The following is a 26,734-nucleotide window of genomic DNA, read 5'->3' as shown; positions in this document are numbered from 1 at the left end:
GGCAGTGGTAGCATGGATAGTGCAAAAAAACAAGCTGCTATAATGATAATATATAGGCACATAAGTGGTTTGATGTTGTATTATAGATATTAATATCTCTAATGAATATTTATATATGACCATCTGACACAACTTTTAATAATACAACAAAATGTATGGTTGTATAAAAATGTATGACAATGTCAGTACTCACCTGGTAATGCCATCCATGAACTCATGACAACTTCCTAAAAAGTGTGAGAAAATGTTCAATGAGCCATTTAATGACGCAACAATTAAAACAAATTGAATCTTAATAACCCATGATAAGAACTTTATAAAGACAGGAATGGGCTTTATTACCTATGAACTGATTCTATTTACAATAATCTTTTCTCTTTGGCATGCAAATGTTAACAGTGTCAGTGGTGGTGAGTTTCAGGCAGGTCCATACTGGCTCTGACTCTGCATGCAGATTTTATTTCATGTCCAGTAAAAATGTCTTTTTTTAGTGTATGTGTCTTTCAGCAGAAAAATGTTGTGATGTTTATGGTCAAGGCCTCCAAAGTTCTAATCACACACACTAATCCTTTACTGTTAAGAACCCTCAAACTGAAACCTGAAGATAAGCATGAGCAGGTTTGCTCTAAGTCAGCTCAGAGTGAATCAGATGCACTGTCATCTTTCTTACACTCATCTCTATGCTCTGTTTGTTCCTCCTTAGCCACAGCAGCACTTGCAGGCAGCCCCTTTGAGATGTTGCTTCGTCAACCTTGCAGGCCACGTTTCAGAGTTGACAGGAGGTCATGTGATGTGGTCTGGATTCTAGCTTGGGTGTGAAAAAAGAATGAGACAGCTGAAAGGTGTACAAAGAAAGAATCTGAAAACCTTTCACTCAGTGTCTGATAGAGTTTGAGATAAAGACGTCTCTAGAGTGGAGAAATTTAGAGGGTAAGACAGAAAGTAAAAGATGAAGCAGATGTTGGGAACTGCTTTACATAATGAGCTGAGCTAAGCCTTTTCTTTGAAGAAGAGAGGATGATAGATGATTCTGAAAGAGGAGAGTCTGATAATTGACTCCTCTAACTACTTTCATCACCCGAGCTGCATTCTGCAGGCTCAAATTTACTTACACCAGAAGCTTTTGAATAGTCTGTGCTTACAGAAGAGAACCAGATCACATCACAGGCCCTGTTTTAATTGCAGAGTTCACTAAAGCAATCTCTTTAACTCTTTATCAAGGGGCAACTTCCCATGTTGAAAATAAAGAAGCTGATGCAAAATTTGTACTTCCTTGAGTGTCTACGAGCTAACCTCCAAGGGAATCAGTCCCTATTACACTCCATGTTAGGATGCACCAGACAAACAGACAGCCTGGCTCAAAGAAGTTTCCTCTGTAGCTCCATTTTGTCTGATGTAGAAACTGTATCTGAAACTTTTCATAACTCTTCTCTTTTGCTGAAACTGGGTCTGACCCACAGTTTCCACAGGTGCCATCTGTGCAACTTACTGTCCGCGTCACACACTCTGGCTAATCAGGCCTTTTTCTACTTAATTTTTTTATTTCCGCAGCATGTGTTAAGATCATGCCTAGCACAAGCAAGAAGCTCTGCTTGAAATAATCAACATTGAGTTTTATTGCTAAATATATTAATATCAAAAAATAATAGCAAAATAAGAATATAACATGCAGTATAGATATCGCAAAAGTATGTACAAAAAAGGAGAAACCATATAGATTTGCAGGTATAATGGTGATTAGGTTATAGTGCAGTTTTTCTTAAGGATATAACACACAGTGTACTGCTTTAAAAAGTTGTAAATACATTTATTTTAAAGAAACTGTTGCCAGCACATGTCAAGCTGAGCCTGGCAAATGGACCCAACAGAAAGTGTGACACAGGAAAGCACAGAGCATCTAGTCAATTTCAAAATAAAACCTCAAGTACAGACCTATAATTTGTCTCAGACCTAAATCAATATTAAATCGAAACAGGAAGCCAGAAAGCGTGATAATATGTAATTCTTTATTGTCCCACAAGGGAAATTTCTTGTCCATGAGTGGGGTCTTTGGATTGATGATGCTTGCATGTCTAAGCTTTGTGGTTTAGAAAGGACTCCAATGATTCTAATGTCCTCTACAGCTTCACCTCTGTCTTTTTCTAAACTGATTAAAAGACTGATAGAGCTTGCATTTCCAATATGGTGACCACCATGCTGGGCTTCATAGTACCTCTAAATTAACAGTGGGTGCCATCCCTTAGACTACTGACAGGTTTGATGCAGCCTCACTGAGGTACTGACTGTGGCTCAGTAGGTAGAGATGGTTCTCCTGCAATCAGGAGGTAGTGGGTCTGTCCAACTTGCTTCCACAGCTTGTGCACATTTGTATGTGAATATGGAGTGAACGGTTGTGAATGGGTAGTTGTGACCTGCAGTAGTTTAAGTAGTTAGACATGAAATCCTGGTGCACATCATGTCAATTGTAGGAGCTGCTGAAGTTAATCCTCTCTGATGGTCTGGATGTGGACGTGTTAGAGGCAGAGAACGCCCTCCAGATAGTGTTTTCAAGGGGCCAGGTAATAGAGCATGGGGACATCGCTGTCTTCCTCACTTCTCAACTTAGGATCCCATTAGCAGGTGACCAAGGTGTGAACCTATTTTTAGGGCCCAAGCACCGAGTGGTGCAAGGACCTAATTGTTATTGCTCCGATTATGTTTATTTTTATTTGCCGTCATTGCATGGACTTTTGAGGCCCTTAACATTTCTACATTTGCGGGAAACTTTGCACGTAAGTCCAGTCTCATGAAAATTTTGATATTTATTGGGTCTCCAACATGAAAATTCAGAATTGCCAAAATAGTGCCCCCAACAGTTTTCAAAGTTTAAGCCCCCTTCTTTGACTTTGTCGTAGGTTCATAAAATGTTGTGTGCAGGTGCGGCTTGGGGAGACCTAAAAAAAAGCCTTTTGGGCCTACACTCTATCTCCAACAGGAAATCCGCCATTTTGAGTAAATATGCAAAAAAGGGGCTGTTTTGGGCCTTTTCCAGAGGTCATAACTGAACAAACTCGTCCGAGGGATTTCATCCGATTGACTTGTACTTCGGCACAGAGCTACATGAGACATGGATGATGAAATGTTGATGATGACTAGGGTTTTCTCATTAGTCGAAAGGTGTGGCCATGGCGAGCCCTCAAATTTGTATTTGTCTCTGGTAAACAGGAAGTAGTTTATAACTCAGCCGTGCATTGTCCAATTGGACTCATATTGCTCAGGTATCTACTTCAAATTTGTGTCAGGAAGACTCAAGAAGTGGATTTAGCTTTGTGAAAAATAACAAAGACTTTTCATCAGAGGGCGTGGCCTCGGCAGGGCGACAAAGTCAAGAGTCGCCATTTTGTCTCACAAAAAATTTTTAAACAGTCATAACTCAAGAATACATTGTCATATCTGAGACATATTTCATGTGCTTGATAGCAGTCAGGGCCAGAACACATCCATACTTGAAATTTTGAAAAATTGTAGAGCACTACCCTCTGGCAACAGAAAGTCACTACTCCAGAATTTCACATTGCAGTACCTACATGGTTGGATAAATCATTCTGAAATTCACTCAAGCAGTTCCCAAGGAGTTGGCCTTACACATAGAAAATTATCAAACGTCTACGTTAAAGGGTGTGGCCATAGTGATTTTTTTGTTCACCATGAAACAGGAAGTAGATTTTTCAAATGGTTATAAGACATGTAGAGCAATGAAACTTGTGAAAAAAAATCTAATCGGCATTCTGTGAGGATTGAGATTCATTATGTAGGTGGGCGTGGCCTATTGGCTTAATGGCACCCCCTACATATTTCTAAAATTCAGCCCCCCCAGCAACATGTGTGGGCATATGCGTCATGTCAGGACACAAATATGCCTCGTTTTTGGTAAAACAACAAACAATCTAAGAACAGTTAATGCTTTCAGCCACTCAGTCATTTTTCTCCTGTGGAGTGAGTGTGAACAAGAGGAAGAGGGAATGAGGCTGCATGCATGCAAAAGAGAAAGAGAGAGACAGCAACTGAGCCAAGCAGAGCAGAAAGAGGAGCTGTGAAGCTGACAATGCAGTGATTTGTTCATTTTTTGGAGTCGCATTCCAGATTTTCAGGGCTCATAACTCATGCTCATTTGGTTATACTGCCAAAGTAACAACAAGCTCCGGACATTAATCGGGGGATCCCCCTCCATTTCTGTGAAACTTTAAGTGTCGCAAAACCCACATACCCTGTGGAAGCAGCGCGCCTTGTTGCTGGCACTCGACGGTTGCCACACATCCGCGATGGCGACACATCCCGCCGTGCAACGGGTTGCGAGGGCCCATCATCGCTGCTTGCAGCTTTAATTTGATTTTGTATTGTTTTACTGCGGGTTTTGGTGCCTTGTGCTGGTTTAAGTTTGAATGTGATGCGACTGTGTGCTCGGTAATTAGCTCCTCTTTCTTGCTCATTAATGTAGTGGTAGCTTAGCAAGACTCGCTGCTAGTTAAAGCATTTTAGTTCTTTGCTTGTAATGGCTTGTTTACCAGCTGATTGATTGATTGCTTGTTAATATGGGTTACTTTCCGGTGTTGTGAGGGTTTGTGGGTTTTTGATGTCAGCGTTTTTGTATGGCTCTGGGTAGCATGTTTTATCAGGATAGCCCAATTCCATTGTGGTTGTTTGTTTAATGGTTTGTTTTTTAAAACTTGTGTTTCGAGTTATTAGGGGGTAGATATCTATGTGTTTTTGTTCTGGGGGTTATTTTGCCTGTTATGTAAATAATATGGATTGTAATGTTTTGTTTCTGTCTGCTTGACACAGCTATTACGGTGTGTTTGTGACGAAGGAATACACAGATCTAAGAAAATAAAAGGATCATAAATCATCAGTGATAAAGAGTAATGCTCATTCTAGCTGGAAATGCTAAAATACTAACTATGGAAAAAAGACCCCTCTCCACCCCCTTGTCTTCCTAGCTATCGTTTAATAAATCTGAACTGCATCCTTTTTATTACAGCATGATGCATGTATCCTAGAATACTATTGCATTAACCAACACTGGGCCTCAAACTGGAGTATGCACACTGGAGTGAGAGGAGAAGAAGCAAGACATCAGTGATGTCTGAATTAATTGCAATACTTCAGAATACTCTGAGAGGTCTAATGTGAATGTAGTCCTGCTCCAAATGACATGAAAGAGGAAAATAACAAATGAACTACATTTTTAGCAACAGCAGTGGATATTGAATATATGGTACAAACAAATTAATTGGATGGGCGGTGCTTTCGTCAGGAATAACTATGCAAAATTAAACATGTGAATCTTTCAAGATAGGCCATACCATTATGGAATGAGAAATATTATCAGTGAGATATATTTTTCCTTCAATTTTGACTGATATCACAGCTGACAATTTAAGAATTTCAAAGGAAAAGCACTATGAAATTTTAAGTTAATGTGGTATTTAAATGATATTTTGTTTCTTTATTTTTTAGAGCATTTTAACAGATTAAATTTGTTTCATGCTTCTCTATAACCTTAAACCACTTTATTTGAATCCAGATGTATCAGATCAGTGATATGATCTGTTTTTTACATGTATGACAGCTGACTAATTTCACATAAAAAAAAAGCCCTACCCTTTTCATTTGGTTTACAAGGAATTTCGTCTTTGCTCAGTCCTGTGTAATACAGATACAGAGCTGCTATCAGCGGAGAGTCAGTTCTTAAAATCAACTTTATCTCCTCAACAGCTCTCTTTAAAGAGAACTGGATGGTTAAGAATGAAAATGAGTGGCTTCACATATTTTAGAAACAAGCTCATGATGCAAAGCAGAGAAAGATACAAGAACGGGACAGAATATGAGAGACTGCTTAGCTGCCTAGTGAATATAAGAAAGTGTAGGTTAATTTTAGTGTACCTTGTTTTTCAGCGATACCAATGATTTTTGACAGTAAAATAGGGCTTTGGTATAGGTCAGGTGGATCCTGGAGGGGCACTGCTTTGTTCAGGTACAAGTGGGTGGCAAAGCAAAAGGCTGGAAGGCACTGCTCTGGTTAATACAGTTGCATCAGTGCTAGTGTCCGTATCAAATGTTTTTTTTCTTTTTTTGTTTATTGGGAGCTCCAGGCTGTCATCCACCTTTGCATCTTGAGTATCAATGCATGCAGGAAAGCAATCTACACTGTACATGCAGAGCAAAAAAGAAATAATGCATTCAATTGTAATGCAATCCTAGAGCTCATTTAGTCCTTTATTAATGATATAGCTTAATTTAATGCCAAGCAAAGCAATGCAGCATAAAGAACACTTTGCTTTAACTCGTATATCGTACGGGGAGTCACCTGGGTCAAAACATGGCACAGATACATCTTATATTTGTGTCTCCTCTGAACAGAAAGTGTTTGAACACTTTCAGCTAAATTTTGACTTTGGAAGAAACGAGAGCAACGGTATCATTGGAAACTGGCGGAGGCTGATAGAGACCATCCTGCTGTAGATGGGGGGTCGCTACAGAGAGCCCGAGAGTGAGAGAGAGAGATGGTGAGAGAGCAGGGCAGGGAGGTTTCAGAGTCATCAGTAAAGCTTTTCAATATGACTCATCAACACATTTTATGAATAATTCCCTGACACAGTTCTAGTCCCCTTTTCAGTCTCACACTTAGAGGGTCCCAGGCCACATCGTGCCTCAGCTCCTCAGCTACAGTAAGTTTTTATGAGGTATTCTTTATGATACATTTGAACCTCTATATGGAATATTATCTTATTTATACCTTTATGTGTCTGTACTCTCATCTACTGGAGGACGTACAGTTTAAAAATAGGTTTTCAATGATGTTTTTTTCTTTGAATGTTTAGATTTGAAGTGTGTGTGTAAGGTACACTATTTCCTTCCTCCTCTTCCCTCCAGATGCCATCTCTCCATCATTTAACTTTGCTGTGCAGCCTTTCTTTCCTGTCTGCTGTGCTCTCCATACAGTGCCCTCAATCACAGTATGCAAGACCGAAACAGGCACCAACATTTTGCTGCGACAGCTGCCCTCCAGGTACAATAACTTCTTTTTTTATCTTGATTCGGTAGTTTCGGAAGGTGTACTAAGTATAAATGTTTGTCTTTCAGGTAAACATATGGTCTGGCGCTCAGAATCTACATGTGAAATTAGGTGCAAGTCCTGCTTGTCAGACCAGTACAGTAACAACAGCAACACGGAGCTCAGCTGCAATTTTTGTCAAATTTGTGACAAGTGTGAGTAACTTCACAATTTCTTTTTTTAAAGAGGGTGTGTGAAGTGTGTATGTGACTGTGTAACAGAGATGCTTTTAGGCTTACAAGTGTTACCATGGTGGCAGTGATGATACTGTATATCTTACATAAATGTAAGGCACTTGCTCCAGAAATGCTGCTTTCAAGGGTCAATTCACATCACATCATCAACAAGATGCAATTTATCAATGATATTTGGAGTGTTGTCCTTTATTGCTAGATGTTAAACATCTCGCTGGCTTGTATTTGGGGAAGTTTTGGGGATGTGCTGTGGCTCACAGGCACGACAAACACCTGAATGGATAGGAGGGAGGAAAGAAACAGAGAGAAAAGGAGGGAGTGGTGCAGGATGCAAGAAGGGACATTTGAATGCAGTGCTGTTAAAAGGATCCCTTTCCACTTACATTTTAACGCTTTTACTACAAAAACTCTTTAATCATTATAAATGAATCATCATCAGACAAATGTTCACTATATGCAAATATTATCATCATACTGATTCAGCATCAGATATTCTTGTGAACCTGGTCTTCATGTGGTTAGTGTATGTGACGTGTGCATGTCATATGTGTTATGTCTATGATATATATTTTTCAGACATGATTAATGCATGAATCATATTCTTGTAGTCCCGACCACCAAAAACAAACACTGAATTTGTTACTCAACTCTGCCAGTAGATCAAAATTTCAGAGAAGTTTACCCTAAGAAACGTAAGGTCACGATCAAACCATACAAGGGGGTTTCCCAGAAGCTTGTTTTCAGTGTGTCAGGGTGGGATTACAGTCAGAGAGAGATTGCAAAGAGGGGGAGGAGGAGGGGGGATTGAGGGGAGAGTGTCTGAGATCAGGAGGAAGGGGCGGTATCAGAGTGGGATTGTGCAGTAGACGTTCATGTTTAATAACAGCAGCATCAAAGAGTGCTAAAAATAGTAGGAGGCACAGAAAGTAGACCATCGCCATGTCGGTGGAAAATAAAGAAAAACACAGAAAAGTGGTAAACATCGGAAAGAACCGCAGATAAAAATGTCATGTGTTGTGTCACGGCTCGGGTCTGAGCAGTGCTACAGGTGAGCACAAACACTCTGTTGTGTTTTCATTTAAAATGTCAGAGTGGAAAACATATGAGACAGAAAACACATGTTAGACACTCAGACTGTTTTTAGTTACAGTGTCTATAAAAATTATTCACCCCCTTGAATGTTTTACCTTTAACTTGATTTAATAAATCAGTCATGGTCAATATGTTTAGCTTTTTTCGCCAAAAATACTTTTGAATATTAAAATGAAAACTGATTTCTGCAAAGTAAATATGTAATTCAAAATAAATTGCTGCATAAATATTCACCCTGTCAAGTCAGCAATTTTTCAGTTTCAACTCTGGGGGATGTTCAGTTCCTCGGATATATTTTGTATCTATTGCCTGACGTTTCTCTAAGTTACTTGAAGTGTTCTTTTGTCTTCATGGTGTAATGGTGGCCAGGAATACTGATTAACCAGTGATAGGACCTTCAAGACGCAGGTGTCTTATACTACAGTCGCTTAAGACACATTCACTGCTCTCAGGTGATCCCAGTTTCACTAATTGTGGGACTGCTAGCACCAATTAGCAGGACCTCTGTTAAAGTAGGTCAGTCACATTAAATTAATATTTAATGCAGTTAATATTCATGCAGTTTATCAGAGTCAGAGAGTTTACATATTTTAAGCTTGTGCTGAAGCTTTAAGTTGCATTTTAATCTGACATCACGGATTAATCTTTTAGAAGTTGTCTATATAAAAACAAACTTTTGCAGATGAAAGCAAGAGTTCAATATATCAAAAGCATCTCATGTCACACACGAAGGGGGTTTATACCAAATAACTGCTGTGGAAACTAAATTAAGTGGAAATTATTCAGCCCACACAAAAAAAATCCTTTGCTGCTATTGCATTGCAATATATGAAGATTTAACTGGGTGGGCTAAAAAGGCACAATGCCATTTCTAACCAAAATTCTAAGATTATCTGACAGTTTCACTGTTTCACTTTTCTAATCTTCAGTTTCAAAAGTCATAGCATGATTGCTCTGATGCAGTTATCAGGAGCAAGTGATTATAGAATCCTAGAACAGAATCTTAGAAAAATATACAGTCTTAGATATCCAATATTGTTTTTTATGATACGTGGGACCCTACAGAAAGGTAGCCACACTCATATCACACCTAGAGTTCTTTGGCAAAACTCTACCAGCTCCACTGGCAGCATGAAATCAGATGCTGTCCATTGTTAAATGTTGGATTGACTGAAAAACCTATGAAGAGTTATCTGTTTTCAGTATCAAATTAAACCAGCCCTCAGGTTGCAGATATACGTATGTTGGTACATCTTTCTCTATGAGCTGCCTTCTTGTTTATGTTCTCCACTGACTCCAAAACCTGTGAGCAGCTGTAACCTTTGTTTTCATGGCTTCATCATGAACAGTGGCTCTAAAAGGTCCCACACATAGCCCTGTTTGAATTCCTTATTTTGTGATGTAAAAAAATATGTGAAGATATATCTTTTAAGTACTTTTCCCCACTAATGTGACCCATAAAACATACAGATTTATTGTTAGACAACCAAAATATTTCTAAGACTATAAAAGTTAGAAGTTAGAGGTGAAAAAAGGAAAGAAAAATAAGCAGAAAAAAACATATTGCATAAATGCACACCACTTGAACTAATACGTCATAAAGCACATTTCCTAACAGCATTCAGTCTGTCTGGGTAAGAGTCCATCAGTGTAACCTTTCTCCACTTCACAGCCTTGCAAAAGTGTTAAAAAATCTGTCAAATTATGAGGGCACTTCCTGTGCACTGCCCTCTTCAGGTCACTTCCCAGATTGTCAGCTGAATTTAGGTCTGGGACTGGCCAAAATATGTAATTTCTTCTGATGAGGCCATTCTAATGTAGATTTGGTTGAAGGATTTGGGTCATTATTATCCTGGAAAGTGAAATTTCTGTTTATTTATAGCCTTCTAGCAGACACCTGAAGGTTTTGTGCCAAAATTGACTGGTATTTGGAACTGTTCATAATTATCTGTACCTTAATTTTAGGGTAGCGCTTTTTAAGCAGGTCCTAATTACCTGGTATTTTTATATTAATAAGTGTAATTGAAATGTAATTTCTCAAGAATAGGGTGGTAATTATATTGTAATAAGTTGACATTTTTACAAGTAATAACTTAGTAATATGAAGGAAGTATTTACCTAGAAATAATGCCTTGATTATCTAGTGAGTCCTTGTAATATCATGGCCGTTCTCTGGTAATTAGGTCATATTTAACCCTGATCCTAACCCCCTAACCCTTGGCCTTGTAATACTGTGGCAAATTTCTGTAATTAGGTGGAATTTTACCAAGTAATTTCAGAGAAACAAGATGACAATTTCCTCTATAGGTTGCATGATAATTTCCAGATTATTTATTTATTTTGGCCCCCTAAAATTAAAGTGAGTCTTTCCTTGATAGTTTTCAAGTATTTTTTAGGGTTAGGGTTAGGGGGTTAGGGGGTTAGGTCAGGTCAGGTATGTGAGCATATGCTGGTTTGGCACTTTGCTGCATCAACCTTGGTCCTCTACTGCTCTGGCCTCCAGATGACCAACCTCCAGGCCTGCGCCAGGCCCATGCCCCATCTTCCAGGTATCCTCCCAGCTGACAACTCCACAATGCACGTGGTCAACCCTGGCATCTGGACCAGTCCATCAGGTCTTGGGCATCCAGTGTGTGGTGAGCTATATCAGGCCCAGGGAAGCGTGCCAGGTGCCCATAAAAGTGCAGCTGCTTTGCCCGTATCAGTCCTTTCCCATCCCATCATCATAGTTAGACATATGGTCTTGCCAACAATAACCAAAGATGCACCGACGAGAAGTTGTCAGGAAGCAGTCTAGTCGGCATCTCTGGCCATCAGTCAACATCCAGGCCTCACAAGAGTATAGTGAGACCAGAGGGACCAAAAGACTCAGACTTTGTGTGCATTAGGGTTAAGGTTAAGATAAAATACCACCTAATTACCAGAAAACTGCCACAATATTACAAGGAATTACTTGATAATTTATGCATTATTACTAGGTAAATACTTCCTCTGTATTACCATATTTCCAAGCAGTTACTTGGTAAAATGCCAACTTATTAAAGGGTAATTATCATCCTACTCTTGAGAAATAACTAGATAATTACCTCTTATTACCATAAAATTACTGAGTAATTAGGGCCCACTAAAATAGAGTGCTACAAATTAAAACCCCATTTTCAGCTGAACAAAAACAACCAAAGTATGACACTGCCACCGCCCACCATGCTTTACAGTGCATAGAGTCATCGTTTCAGGTTATTGTGCTTTAGCTTTGGGCTCTCTACATGAATGATCACAGCAATAAAACTAGCTTTGTTTGACTCGTTATCAACACAGATGTGTTTTCACTTATCAGTATGGATCTATCAGGTACTTTGTCTTTATAAATTGGCAATAATGAAGTGGTAATGTTGGAGCATTCAGTAAGAAAAAGGTTTCATCAATGTGAGTGCTGCTTTCACTGGCAAATTTGAGCTAAATGATTCATCTGAATCTCAATTGTTCTGCCCATTTGAGTCATTTCTTAACTTCTTTGTCACATTTTAAAGAAAACTAAAGATCATTCACGTGTATGTTGGTTACAGAGACTCACACACTCAGAAATGTAATTAACCTTTGATCGGCAGCTGATTGCTAACTTTTTGTTGTATTTTTACAGTGACCATGGAGTATAAGTCGCGCTGTAACAGCACTCATAACGCTGTATGCAGGTGTAAAGCTGGCTACAGGTGTAATAAGCCAAACTGTGAGGAGTGTGTGTGGATACCGACCACCACCATGGCTAGCATACTCCCTCCAACCACCACCACGGCCAGCATACTCCCTCCAACCACCACCACGGCTAGCACACTCTCTCCAACCACCACCACCAAAGTCCAACCACCTTCTTCAGGAGGTATGACAGCCTGTTATGTCTACATCTAACCAGACTGGTGACCCACACTGTATGATGTTACATCTCTTTCTAGAGTGTTAGTGGCACCTTTCAGATGCTCCCTTTCTTTTACACACTCAAAATATATGAGTCACAGCTATGTCCCCTCACATATATTCTTTTTATTTCATCCCTTACTCCAATCAACAGATAAACTTCATTTGTGATGATGTTTGGAGGAATTAAAGATCAGTGTAGCAATGGTTTAAAATCCCTGTAAAGTGATGAAAAAAACTCTTTAATTTAGGTTAGTTGTATGACAGGCCATTGTGTTATGAGCCAAATTTCAGTCATGAAAAGCATCATGAAAAATGAGGTAGTAGAATCTGCTCTAGGAGGCTGTGGGCATGACGGTTAAATGTGCTGAAGCCACGCCCACCGACAAGAAAAATATGATCTTCTCAAGTTAAAAAAAATAGATAATAGATAGGAAAAAGGGCCTATGAATTTTTTTTTACTTTTTGAGCAGATTATGTTTCATTTATGCTTCAGCATCTAATGATCTGCAAAGGATATCACAATTTTTTTAAAGTCAGTCATGCATCATTTTTATCACCAGAGGCGAAATGTTCAGACTGAACCAGAATTTGTAGATCGACAGATTATGTTTTAAATTTAGCATAAAAGGCCTTCCTTTATAACACTGAATCAGTATTTTTCCTGATGATCTCATGTTGTGTCAGTCATGTGTTTTCACTGAATCTGAATCTTAATCCACTATTAGATTTGATTTCCTAACATTTTTTGCTGTCCAAGTCGTTTTAATGGTTTACTATTCAAAGCAGTAGCAGCAGCTGCCTCTCTCTTCTTCCTTCTTTCTTGTTTCTTTTTGCCCAAGTGGATTTAGGCCAATCTACATGACGGAGTAATGCCAACATTTAGACTAACAACCATGTAAAGCCACAAAGATTGATGTGAAATGATGCATTCTTTCTCTCCAACAAGATTTTAAGTACCTGGCACCCTGCTGTGACCAGTCCATGACGATATGACCAACAGGCTTGTGTAAATAACCGGACTATATGAAGGCTCTGCCAGTAGTAGATGTACTTAGTGTCTCCATTTATTTCCAAGAACTAAAAGAACTGAAAAATCATCTTCTCAGCTTAACAACTCTGTTTTGTCACATAGAGGAATTTTTGACAATGATTAATAAAGTAAATGAATCGAACTCAGTGTGCAAGGACTTTTAGACTCCTACTGTCAAAAGACATCATATTTTTGGAGTATAACATGTTAACAAGCTGTATATTGTAAAAAACCTCTGTATGCTGACCTAGACTCTCTTGATATTTTTAGCTGCTCAAACCTTTCTTTTATTTTAATAATGCATTAAATGACTGATTGAATTGGATGCATGTAGAAAGCAGGGATAAACCTTCAGACACTTATCACTGTAAGCTGGGATGAATCTCAGTTCAGGCAGTAGGCAGCTGTTTTAGTCAAAAATAGACCTCTAATTATACACTGTGTTCAACCTACAAACTTGAAATGCCTGCGGACAAAGACAGTGACTCACTGGTGAACATAAAGGAGCATTACGCAGCTAAAGTGCAGATCAATCTCTATGTAGGTAGTGGAGAACAAAACCAAGGCAAAGAGAAGAACCAGCAAAAACAAAATAAAAAATCTATGTGGTATGGAAACAGTTTGAGGTCATACTTATTAAGGGTTTGATGTAATCAGCACTTACTGTGTGTATCCACTGAGGTAAAACAAAGTAACCAGACTTTTTTATTCACATCTCCCATAAGGAACTTTTACTTTAACTGAGCTCTTAAATTTGATAACACTGAGCTAATAACGTCCTAGTAGTCCTAAAACCTGCTGCCCTTACACATGCTGGACTTCCCCTGAGCAAAACATTGTTTGAAAAAAAAACAAAAAAACAAAAAAACAACTTCTGACATTTGCCAATAAAGCCAGGAAATCTGTATTGATCTTTTTCTTCAGTTGGTGACTAATCTCTTTCTTTTATACACTCCAACAGATACAATGTGGTTTTTGGCCATTGTTGTCCTCCTGTGTGCAATTGTTGCGATTTTTGTCATCGCAAAAGTCCATTCTTTGCAGAACTGGATCAGATACAAGCTTGGTAAGGATGTATACATTCAAATTACCACTATCTATCAAACTCACAATATGAGTTACATCCTTTACTTACACTGTTAAATAGAGTGGATATGTCTTAATTATCTCAAGCTTTGATTTACTCACCATGAAATAAACTCATAAAAACTTTGTCTTTTTACCCAGGTTTATTTTTGGCTAAAAAATCTGCACCTGTTCAAACCTGCTCCGAAGCTGACGAAGTATCAAAGCCGATCCAGGAAGTCTGTGGAAAATGTGACCATGTTCTGGATGTTTAAGCTACAGACAAGAACCTGGACTTAGAGGAGACAGAATTTTACAGTTGTACATTTGGTGACAAACAAGAGATGGAAAAAAAAACCCTGCTATTTGTTGTTTTGGACAAATGGAAGCAGACATCTCACTCTTCATGTTGGTGAATGGGGCCCCAGAGAGCATTTGTTTCAGGACAGATCAGCTTTCCTGACACGGAGAGGACTGCATGACATGATGGACTTTGAGAGAAGTGCTCAGAAGAACAAAGATACAGAAAGGAGAGTGACACTGTGGTTGTGCATGAGTTTACTGGCAGCATGTTGCTAAATGATGGTATGTACTATGGTACAAAAAGTTTTACCTGCTTATAACAAGGACTGGATTTTATACTGATGTCTCACATGGAAGCCTGTGTACTCCCATAATCTTTAATGTGTGAAACAGCTGCTGGCAGATAGGTATCAGATGAAACGAGATAATAACTGCACGCCAGCAAAAAGAGTTAAAGGCCACTGCTTAGACCACAATCAACAAAAACATAAAGTTCCTTACTAGAGCCTCAGGGCGCACTCACAACGCAGTCCATACAATACTTAATCATGTTCGACGTGAAAGCCCAGTTTGTTTGACCAATGTGAGTGCTCCATACTGTGCTCAGACACAGCACACTTTCTTAGACCTGGCACAGATGTACAGGCCGTGTGCATAGGTGTGCAACTTTAACATGTAATCGATATGACCATTCCTCAGGATAATCTTTACAGCGTTAAAGAGCTGAGTCTGACTCAAACGATTCAAAATAATCCAGATTAAAGATAAAATGCATTTCCCCCTAATATTGTGATTGCAATTTAACATGCAATAGCTCTTTAAGTTCCTCTTCATATGTATTTCTCAACAAACAAGCAATAAATCATGCTATATATAAAAACCACAATATTTGGTAGATAAAATTAAGGCTGAACAATTTTGAAAAAAATATTCAACTGATATGATTTTTGACTCAATGCCAATTCAGTATGAAATGTTGTATCGAAGGGAATGGTGATTTTATGTCTTTCTCATTTTTAATAAGACAAACGTACAAATACAAGGAAACTAGGACTTTTTGCTAATTATTTGAGAGGGGTCTTACTGTAGACAGTACATTTCTAATGGCCATTCTCACAGACCACACATCTGAGAAACCATCTATCTCTGGTACAAATATTTACAGTTTTAATTTTTTTAAATTAAACTTTATTCATAAAGTCTGGCAGTTACTTTAATGAAATAACCTCATTGAAAACATTGGGATTAAATTGGGAAAACTGGGATTAAATTATGCACAGACCCATTTTAGTTACTTACAGGAGTTACACAAACTGTGGCTCACTTTAGCTCGGTTAGCTTTCACTAAAGCTAACATAACTATGCTAGCTACATAATTAATGTTACTACAAGCCAATGTTGCTAAATTAGCTTTAGTAACCTGAGCTTTAGCAAACTTAGCAAAAGCTTATGTAGCTATGCAGAGAATGTATCTTGCCTAGCTGCTTTGTGAGCTTAGCTTTAGCTATGTAGCACTGTTATCTTAAGCTAAGTTAGCTTGAGCAACTTGGGATTTAGTAAACGTAACGAAAGCTAACTCAGCTATGTAGATAAGGTATATACGTAGGTTATGTAGCTGCTCTGTAAGCTTAGCTTTAGCTACTTAGCTATGTATCTTGCGCAGATAATAGAGCTACGAAGGGTAGAATCGCTGTGTTAGAATGTTTTCATGTAGGACAAGCTTTTTTCTTGTTTGTCGGGTTAGTCGGCTTTATTACACGTATGTGAACAGGTTTTGCAGATCAGGCTTTAAACTTTAGGTATCCGAACCCTTACCTTAACCCTTACCCCACTGCTGAACAGAATTTTAATCTGATGTTACTTCTAAAATTCTAACGTGTCTCAGATGAGCGGTTTGTGACAGTGACCATCAGAAATGGACGGTCTACAGCCAGACTGTCTTGGGATTATTCTGGAATAAACCGACACTTGAATGCTCGCATGATGTGTAGAGCATAACATTTCTACCTCGAAAATGTATTAACTGGTGTTTTGATACACATCATCAGATCAAATAAATATTGCACTTTCTGCAATTTTAACATTTTCAGTAGGACATATTGTGATTTAATGTAAATTTTGTTTAATGGCTCTGCCCTAGTTTCCACTAAGCAGTCTGATTCAGTTTGGTTTGGTATGCAGTTACTTGTGTTCCCACGGGAAAGGATGGGAAAAGTATCAAAATAACCGATCTATAACCGATCTGTACCCTGGGCACCCTGTTCTAGGTCCCTAAAGGGTGGAGTTAGTCACTCTATAGTTTGCTGTGGTAACACAATCCAGACCGTGGATTAACTTCACTAAACCGTACAAAAGTGTACTGAACTAAACCAGACCGCTGGGTGGAAAAGCACCATCATTGTTATGTTGTGTGTGTATTTCTCCATTTTGCTGACTTGAAGACCTCACTTCTTTTAAACTGCATGTGTCATATTATGACGTATTTACATATCCATGCTCAGGCCTGCATGTGCCTGAAGCAGTTTAAGTGCAGACCAGAAGGGGACGGAGGAGACGTGAGGCAAATGTGCCCTTATGACTGCCCCATCTTTACATGTATGTTTTTATGTCAAAATACTTTGTACATATCACATGTGAAATTTCTACTTTTACATATCTCTTGTTTTTTTTCTTCAAAATAAAAATTTATTTTAATCAAAAAGCAAAGTCATGAATAAACATTAAAAGTTAAGTTCCCTTTGGAGAGCTCTGAGCATACAGTACATGACATTTTAAATTATAGCCTACAAATGAAATCACCAACCAGCAGTTTTTCCCAAAGTTTCTTATATGCTTTCACCACATTGTTTTAAACTTCAGACAGAAAAGTCTGTGTAAAACTGTGACTCATAGTTTGCCAGAGGAAGTTGAACATGTTCAAAACTCCTCCATTGCTTCACAGTTTTGTTTCTTGAAAGTCTTTGGATCAGTCTAGAAGCCAGCAGTCATCACCACCCAAACAAAGGATTTCTCTGACACATCATAGAACTTCCTCTTTGGAAACGTGGCAGTCCTTCCCCTGCTCCTGCGAGGGGAGGAACATGCTGTCAATCTCTGCACTCCTCTCCTCCTCAGAGAGGTGAACACTAGTGGAGGATGTGGGATGACAAACAGGGCAGTCTCTTTCTTGTTCTTCCTCACTAGTGCCTCTCTCGACCGTCTTTGCACCTTCAACTGTTGGGCCGACTTGGCCTGTGAACTGATTGAGCAAGCTAACAATGACCGTCCCTGGGTTGTGGACATGGACTGGCCCTACAGAGACCAAAAAACAAAGAAGGAGAAGTTAAGTTAATCTCATACTCATAACAGAAATAGAACTGTTATGCAACATTTCTTTAAAACTTTGAAATGACCAATCAAAGTGAGTCAGGTGTTTCACATAACAGTCTTATTTTACTCATCAGTACCCAGATTGCCTGCAGAAAGGGACGATGACTGCTGCTTTGCACTGAATGAGTCTCTGGGGAGCTGATGAGTTGGCTCCTTAGGCTTGTGAGAAGCATCTTGCCCTCCCTTAAAAAAAGTTAATCAGTTTCAGGGAAATATGAGAGACATCTACATGAAGGCTTGATAGTTCAAGAAATGTCTACAGTTGCTCTACTTACCTCATTGTAGAGTTTTGACATAGCTGGAAAACAGCAGATAAGAAAATGAGTAACAGAAGTCATTCTTCACACATGTCCACATTAAATCCACATGTAGAGCCAGAAACTAACCACCAGTGCTATATCTGTAAAGTTAATGACACATTAGTCATTTCTAAAAAGGACTTTAGTAACTGTTCATTGTTTCCCACCAGTGCTGCCACCAATACACCTGAAAATAACCTCATTTTTTAATGTGAAAACCACCTTACCTTGCTTGAGACAAGACTCTTCTTCGTGGCAACGAATGAAGAGCAAGATCACAAGAGCCAAGAATCCGATGACAACAATTGGACACAAGATGGCCACCAAATGACTGTCTGTCTTGTCTTGAAGAAAGAAGCAAAAGCATTGAGGCTGCAGGATTTGGGGCTCAGAGCTAACATACTTAAAATGGTTTAAATGATAAACAGCATGCATTTTACAAATTTCCCAATGTACAAATCATAAATAGTTGTCACACATCTTTTTAAAAAAAAGTACTCACACTACTGGATACAGGAGGTTTCGCATGCTGAATACTAAAGTTTTCTCAAAGAGACAATCAAGAATCTTCAGCCAGGCTAGCAGGACTGTGATGGCTACACAGCAGGAGTTTAAGGTGCAGCGTGTAATATTTAGCCTAGTAGCATTTAGTAAAACAAACAAACTTGGTTAAATGAAACATGATGTCTATAGGTAGGTCTATCCTAATTAGTGTTTATCCACCTGAAAAAAATGTATTTTTCTTCAATATTAACTCAGAATAAGCAATCTATTCATACAAGGGGAGGGTGCCCTCTATGGGCGCCGCCATTTTGAATTTATTGCATTTTGCATGTTTCTCTGGTGAAAACTGTGGCAACCAGTGGACTTAAAAAAAAAAGTGTATCTGTTATTTGGTCGCTTCTGTTGCGCCATAGAAACATGCAAAATGCAAAAATTCAAGATGGCGGCGCCCGTGGAGGGGACCCTCCCCATGTATGAATAGACTGCTTATTCGGAGTTAATATTAAAAAAAACCACGTTTTCTTTCAGGTGGATAAACACTAATTAGGATAGACCTACCTATAGACATGTTTCATTTAACCAAGTTTGTTTTACTAAATGCTACTAGGCTAAATATTACACACTGCACCTTTAAAGCAAAATGCTAACACACTCAAATTGACATTTATGCAAAAATTCTGTAACCTGACACATCAGACAGACTGATTCATATATCCAGTGGATATATTTCACAATCATCTGGGAAACCTCCCATAGAAAGTGCTTGGGAAGGGCAAGACTTATTAAAAAATTCCTGGAAGATGATTGGATGAATATTCTATCTCTCGTGTTCATGATGGGCCAAGCAGAGGGACGAGACAAAATTAGGTAGTAGACATGCACAGCTCCGGCTGTAACCTGAGTGCTAAGGTGGTGAACGTCAAAAGCATGTTGGTGGTTAAAATTCATGCCGAAGCCCATTTTGAGATGTGCAAAAACATCTTGTCTGCTTAGCTAAGCTTTCGCTGTGGCTCCTTGCTCTTGTTTAAGTAAAGAAATGTTGTCAAGGTCTGACTAAACTTCATCCAAGCTATTCGCTCCACCAGCAGACGTTGTATACACTGACTTACAGTGCAAATTAAACCACCTGTAATAATCTCAAACTCATGCTGAAACAGATCAACAGAAGAGTGAAAACATCTTTTTAGGTCATAAAACACCTTCAGTGTGGCTCTTTGCTGTTTTTTTAATGAAGAGATGTGGTCCAGTTCTGACTAAACTGGCACTGTGGCTACATCCCAGCCAGTCCCTCCAGTAGCAGCCATTGTAATACCGACTCACACTACAAGCTAAACGCTACACCGGAGGCAGCCATTGCTAACGGCTCACAGTACAACTTAACCCTAGCTTCCACCTCATTATCCTTAAATGATGCTGATTGGTCAGAACCATTTTAAGTTTAGCACAAATGTTGTGGGTTGGAGCTTTTTCGAGATGGATTTGCAAATCAGAGAAGCGGTTTCACAGATAAGTATTTAAAGACAACCAGATACAACATAGCCTACTGCTGACTGTCTCTCATCTTAGAGAAGGAGACCATTTGCTAGCAGCAATGTGAGGCTAATATGGGAAAATAAGGGCTTTAAGGTGTATGCCAACATGCTAAATTGAAGCAGGTAAAATGTACTGGTTTTCCCTATGTAATTAAGACTGTAAGCATGCTAACATTTGCTAAAATCTGTCATCACATTTATAACTTACCACATATCAATTTGTCTAGTTTTGTACATATAAATACAGTTTGAATGATACATGGTTACAATCTAGGATATGTGATTGGTGATTTTAGCAAATGTTAGCATGCTAACAGTTGCAGCTCCACTGGAAAAACTGGCAAATATTTGATGTGTCATTTTAGCATGTTAGCATGTACCTTCAAAGTTCTTAATTGCATAATAAAATGTATTTAGCAATACATTCATAGATAAATTACCAACAAAAGCAGATAATCAACCTACAAGTAAAGTTAGGGGAACACTACAGTCATAAGTCATCCTTAAAAACACAAGACTAGAAATTTCCCTGAAATTGATCCAGCAATTATCAAGGTTTTTAATCAAACCTCATTTATTGGCTTCATGAGGCGGCTAGAGAAGTTAGAATTGCCAAAGCCAATACAATTGATCTTCCTGCCACCATTCATCTCTTATGAAAATGTAGAGGAAATCAGCTCTGCAGCTCTTGAAAGACATTACACAGAAAATTTCTCAAAAAATTAAAAAAAAACAAATGAATGTTGTTTTGCTTTAGTTTAGTCTTTTTGTGCTTATTTTCACAAACACTTACCTGTTTGAATATGTGTGCTGTTTCCTGCCTGTGGGACTGACTGAGGGCCACACCTATGTGAGATACAAGCCAAATATCTTGACTATCTTAAATATGTGACAAGGACACAATATCTGTGTAATCTTTACCATACTCTTAACAAGAGCATTATAGATTTTGAGTTTTAAGTGAAATAATTGTATAAAGTGTTCCCCTTTAATGTTGAGGTATTATTTTGTTGTGCATTTGCTGTTGTCCATAACTCACAGGGGAGATCTGCAGGAGTTGGCTGAAGTGCTGCTACGTCCTGAGGAAGCTGAGGAAGGCGTGTGTTTATCCTTGGTTGAGATAACCATGGCTGCTTCTGGAGAACAAGAACATCACAGACAAACATGTCAAAGTGAAAGTACCTCCTACAGGATGTCTTTTTTCAAAACAACACAAATATTTTAAATGTCATTGCTTCTCTGATTTTAGGCACTGAAACTCCATTATTGTGTTTTTATACTTTGTACTTATTCTTTAACATCACTTTGTCTCAGAGTAGACTTTAATTTTCACGTACTAGAGGCCATGAATGTATTTCTAAAGCAGATATGACATTTAGAGTCTTCTTCTTCCAGAAATTAGGAAATGATACATGCTGATGGTCTTGGGGTGAAGGCGCTGACCCACACTAGGGAACAGCTGGTCAACGGCCTTTCCTACATTTCATAAATCTCTCCCCCCTCATTTCCTGTCTTCTATCAAGAAGAAGAAGCATACTATTTCCCACAGAGAGTATAGTTTAAAAAGTCTTTCATAAATCTCTCCCCCCCCATTTCCTGTCTTCTATCAAGAAGAAGAAGCATACTATTTCCCACAGAGAGTATAGTTTAAAAAGTCTTTCATAAATCTCTCCCCCCTCAAGCCCTCATATGAGCTGTTTTAACTGCTTATGAAAAAGACTCAGATAAAAAGAGATGTATCTATGAGAACAACTTAAACAGACAAGCGTATCAGTGAAAGAGTTTTCTGTAGTTATTTTCACTGTCTGTAAAGGCATGGTAGCTTTTATAAAAGATTATTTAAAGCACATTGGTTTTAATTTTTCATATTCCGTTTTCATAATAAGTGAATTATTTTTCTGTTAAAAAGATAATAACAGGATGAAACACTGTTCACACATCATGTACAGGATGAAATCAGCAACATCCAGAGGGGGCGCCAAAGTCAACTAATACATAAAATCCCTCATAGGAGCTTTAAAGAAGCAGCTTTTAGGAGTATATTAGCAGGGGTGAGAGTAACTAATTACATCTACTCAAATTACTGTAATTGAGTAGTTTTTCATAAACTTGTACTTTTTGAGTACATTTTGAAATCAGGTTTTTTTACATATACTTACATAAGTTTTAACCAGAGTAACTACACTTTTAGTTGAGTACAATACTCACCTTACCACAGATTTTAAGAGTTACTGCAGCTCCGCCATATCGAAAAATAATCAACATTTTCAAAAGTATAATTTAACTATATGCAGCGTGGACTATTATAGACACTTTAAAAGTGTTAAATTTAACTGTATATGAGTTTAATTAACACTGTCAGTTTGATGTGTATTTTACTGTATTATAGAGGTGTCACTTTATCTGCTAAAACCTGACTGGAGATCTTAAAAAAAAAAATTAGTTAAATAAACCAGTGCTTTTACTTTTACTTAAGTCAATTTCAACCAGAGTAACTGTACTTTTACTTGCGTACAGGTATAATGCACTTTTCCCAACTCTCTGAAAAGACAGCATGTTATTTAATTATTACTTTTAATGTATTATTTGTCTTTTAATTTCTAAATTTGTTTCTATCAATGTCTTTGCAGGGTTCATTGTTAAATGTGTCCACAAATCTCCTCACAAAACATACATTTACAGACAGGCTTTTATGTGACACATCCTTTAGTCTTTTACTATGATTTTATTAAATATTTTGACTGAAACTCGGTTTAATGTCTCACTGTTTATGCATCTTGTCTTAAAAACATGTATCTTACATTCTCTTCATTTGTTTGGTGATCTTTGTTTTATGCCCTTTTTAAACCCCTATTTCAAAAAAAGTACTCTACACATAAAGTTTCTTCTGTGTCGTCTTAGTAATAGTAATATATTGTACATTGATCAAAGGGATGCAAAGATAATTCTTGAGTCAGCTCCATGTGTCACTGAGCGAGAAGCAGAGTACTTCCTGTATTGACTGCCTGTCAGTCACAGGGCTGATATATTTACAAATTTATTTATTGAAGGGATAGCCCCTTGAGATGAATCATCTTGTTTTAAAGGGGGTATCTAGAGACAAACAACCAGGCTTGTTTACATTTGTACTGACGGACTATCTAAAGTCACCAGTTAACCTAACGAGCATGTTTCTGGATTGTGGGAGGAAGTCAGAGTACTTGTACTATGAACCTTGTAGCTGTGAGGTCACAGCCACTACATCTATAATGCAACCTTAGTAGTAGTAGTAGCAGAAGTTGAACTAGTAGTAGGAGTGATATCACTTTTGATATTTGAGTATATTTTCCTTGATACTACTTGTAGACATTAATGCTGAGGGACTGGAATGGTAGTAATGCTGTATTTTTACATTTAACTCTCAGTATTAGTATTTGCATATCTTTACAGCCTTATCGGCTGAAGGGAAGGCCCCAGAGCTCTGATCAGCCCCCATTTTTTTATTCCTGTCATATGTAAAGAGGTACTAAGAATAACCTGTGGTGTAATTATTTTTCATCCTGTCACATTCATTGAAAACCCCTCTGGGTTTTATTTTGTTAGAAATGACGCCTCCTGCTGGTTGAGCCCTGCCTTATGTAAAAAAAAGAAAAAAAGAGCTCTGCAGTTTTTACCAGTTGAGGTTGTTTCATCAACCTTGACACAGTATCTGCAGTTAGTTGATAAGGAGACGCGGTCCTGACATCTGTAACCAGCCTGACAGGCACACTTCAGATCAGACGTGCTGGTGCATTCATCAACTACCTTCATGTGATACTCTAAGAGAGAGAAAAGATATGCTCTTAAGTTCATTGCACCTAAGAGGTCAATAGTTTCAGATCAATGCTGACAGAAATGGAGGAAAGTGCTAACTGGGTAGATGTGACTCATATTGTCTTCACCTGGTTTGCAGTCTCTGTAGCAGCGATGGCAGCTACTTTCTCGGTTCTGCTTAGTCGTGTAAGTTCCTGCAGGACAGGGCATGCACTCTGTACAAGACTTCTGAAACGCACCTGAAAGAGCAGAGAGACACGAATGAGAACAACCGGATGACAGGCTGAGCAAGCAGAGTGCACGTTAATGAAGGATGTGGTCATACAGCACAGAAGCAGAATGAGATGTGGGCCATTTTTCATCAACACAGACAGGCAGAGAAAACATGCAGAGAAAAAAAAGAGGCAAGGAAAGAATGATACTGTACGTGTTGTTTCAAAGTAGTTTCCAGTTATTAATAAGTGCTGATTCATTCATTAAAACAGTGAGTCACTGCCTGAACAGACATTTTCTCACCTGCAGGGCACAGTGTGCACCTTCTGCCATTGCTGTCAAGGTAAAAGGGCTTCGTTGCCTGTTAACAACAATAATATTAGTAATACATTTCATGTATGGGTGCCTTTCAGAGCACATCAGGCCACCTTATAAATACAACAGGAACAAAACAAGGGGGTAAGGCTGAATGCTGGAGACCTTATAGTAGTGAAGTAGGCAGGGGGTACAGTGAGAAGTATGGAGAAAGAAGACTGGAGAGCACAGGTGGGTGTGTGGGTATGACTGAGATCAGAGAGGCACAGAAGTGAGAAGTTAGGGAGAGTTTTGAATTTTAGACATTAAAATAAAACAGGATCTAATTTAGAAAGTCCTGATGTGGTCCAGACATTGTTTATCATTTGAGGAAAGCAAATTAATAAAGTGATGAAGTGACAACCGTGTTAATTTCTTACCTGCAGTAAGATGGGAGACAAGTGAGCAAAAAAATTAAAGTAAAACACCAAACACTGCATCCTGTAAAGAGATGTCTGGAACATATTTTCAAAAACGTCTAAAAAAAAACAAACGAAGACGAAGTTAGCTCACACTTGTAAGTGTAAAACATAAGCAACATTCCTCTCATAATAAATAAAACATAAATAGTTTGACATCAAAGTTTAGATGGAGAAAATTTATTCTTACCTAATATATGATGTTTTGTCACTTTCTATGATTTAACTTCCTCAAGGTGTGTTAGTCTCTGTCTGTCAGTGCTCTCTCTCTCTCTCTACCCGTCACTTGTGTCACTGTTTCCTTACCTGCTTACATCTTCCTTTCTTCCTGTCTTGGCCGCCCACAGATGTACCCGTACGCTTTGTTTACTCGTCCTGTTCATGTACGTTCCACCGTTTCTCTGCATCAAAACTTCGTCACTTTCCATGCAAACTGTAAAGACTGACAAAGAAAGGATCAAATAAACTCATGTACATTTAACTTCTGTAAAGATGACTGAAGACCAGAGCTGATTTAATTTAGTCCTCAAAAACATACATTTCACTGCTGAAATTAGTAGAAGCTAAAAGTAAATGCTCTTAATTCTTGTCCTGTTTAGAAAGCAGCAATACAAGTATTCAAATCATCTATATGAAGTTTGTGTTTTTTCTATCCCTCTGATGATCTATATCTGTATACTGTGTTTTTGAAAATTTAAATTCTCCAAAGCTTCTGTCTTTCTACCATTAAATGTATGATTATTGAAAGTCTGGGCAGTGGAAATTTTTAAAAACTCTATTATAAGAAGCATGCTCTTAATCACTTTGTCTGACGCCTACCTCATGGTGGCTGATTCAGATGGTGAAAAATAACCTTATAGAAAAATCTGTCTTTTCCTAACAGCTGGTTTGTTTCTATGGCTCATTAAGAGACATCAGTATCGCTTTTAATACATTTATAACTATAGGCTATAGAAACGCCTCATAAATTTTAAGTTAAAGTGCTCAAAAGCATAAACATTTTCTACTGAACTAAGAGAAACTACGATATAAACTAACAGGAGAATGAATTAATCCAATCAAAAGTTTAGCTTTCTTATTAAATTATTAGCAGTCAAAATAATCCTGGGTGGGTTTTATATGTTTGATTTAGTATAATATCTTATAAATGATCAAACATTAACACTTATAAACACATCAAAAATACACTAAGCACCTTTTTTAAGAGCATTGTATATTTTCATCACACATGTTCTTTTTTAACTGGTTTTCTCTGACTTTTTATGTGTCCTGCCAATTTTTGATTTAGGCTGAAATGAATGTAACTGAGATTTAAAGCAGGACTGTTTATGCATTTTGACATCTTTATGATTCTCTGTGTTCTCTCCTGTTCTTATGATCAGCTGATAGTGAGAGTTTACTCTTTAACATACAGAGGGGTACAAGCCATACGGCAGCTTTTATTTGATTTTCGGTCATTTTTTTTCTTGTTTGAGTATTTTGACTGTGTTAACCCCTTAAAACCTATTGTATCATATTTGAAACATACTTTTATGAGACCTCTATCTAATCAACAAGATC

The 26,734-nt window shown here is 38.1% G+C and overlaps 2 protein-coding genes across 3 annotated transcripts; one reads left to right on the top strand and one right to left on the bottom strand.

Moving 5' to 3' along the window:
* The first annotated feature begins 6,501 nt into the window (after positions 1 to 6,501).
* cd27 (CD27 molecule) lies at positions 6,502 to 14,725 on the top strand. The gene is made up of 7 exons (XM_041794250.1): positions 6,502 to 6,545; positions 6,656 to 6,707; positions 6,913 to 7,048; positions 7,123 to 7,248; positions 12,020 to 12,256; positions 14,286 to 14,390; positions 14,552 to 14,725. The coding sequence occupies exons 1-7, from the start codon at positions 6,502 to 6,504 to the stop codon at positions 14,662 to 14,664; spliced, it is 813 nt and encodes a 270-aa protein (XP_041650184.1). The 3' UTR covers positions 14,665 to 14,725.
* A 2,686-nt stretch (positions 14,726 to 17,411) lies between these two features.
* si:dkey-260g12.1 (tumor necrosis factor receptor superfamily member 5) lies at positions 17,412 to 26,729 on the bottom strand. 2 transcript variants are annotated; one of them, XM_041792934.1, is made up of 11 exons: positions 25,481 to 26,729; positions 25,136 to 25,233; positions 24,705 to 24,762; positions 24,317 to 24,427; positions 24,050 to 24,193; positions 21,436 to 21,532; positions 21,190 to 21,242; positions 18,588 to 18,704; positions 18,337 to 18,359; positions 18,139 to 18,244; positions 17,412 to 17,983 (listed from the first exon to the last, which is right to left on the bottom strand). In XM_041792934.1, exons 2-11 carry the CDS (start codon positions 25,217 to 25,219, stop codon positions 17,712 to 17,714), a joined length of 1,065 nt encoding a protein of 354 aa, XP_041648868.1. In that variant the 5' UTR covers positions 25,220 to 25,233; positions 25,481 to 26,729; the 3' UTR covers positions 17,412 to 17,711. The 2 variants fall into 2 exon arrangements, with proteins under 2 accessions (XP_041648868.1, XP_041648867.1); XM_041792933.1 differs by lacking the exon at positions 25,481 to 26,729 and adding an exon at positions 25,365 to 25,460.
* Between the last annotated feature and the right edge of the window lie 5 nt (positions 26,730 to 26,734).

Source organism: Cheilinus undulatus, linkage group 8 (assembly GCF_018320785.1).
Source record: "Cheilinus undulatus linkage group 8, ASM1832078v1, whole genome shotgun sequence".
In the NCBI taxonomy this organism is placed as follows: domain Eukaryota; kingdom Metazoa; phylum Chordata; class Actinopteri; order Labriformes; family Labridae; genus Cheilinus; species Cheilinus undulatus.
The sequence above is the reverse complement of the archived record's forward strand: the minus strand, read 5'-3'. Positions and strand labels throughout refer to the sequence as shown.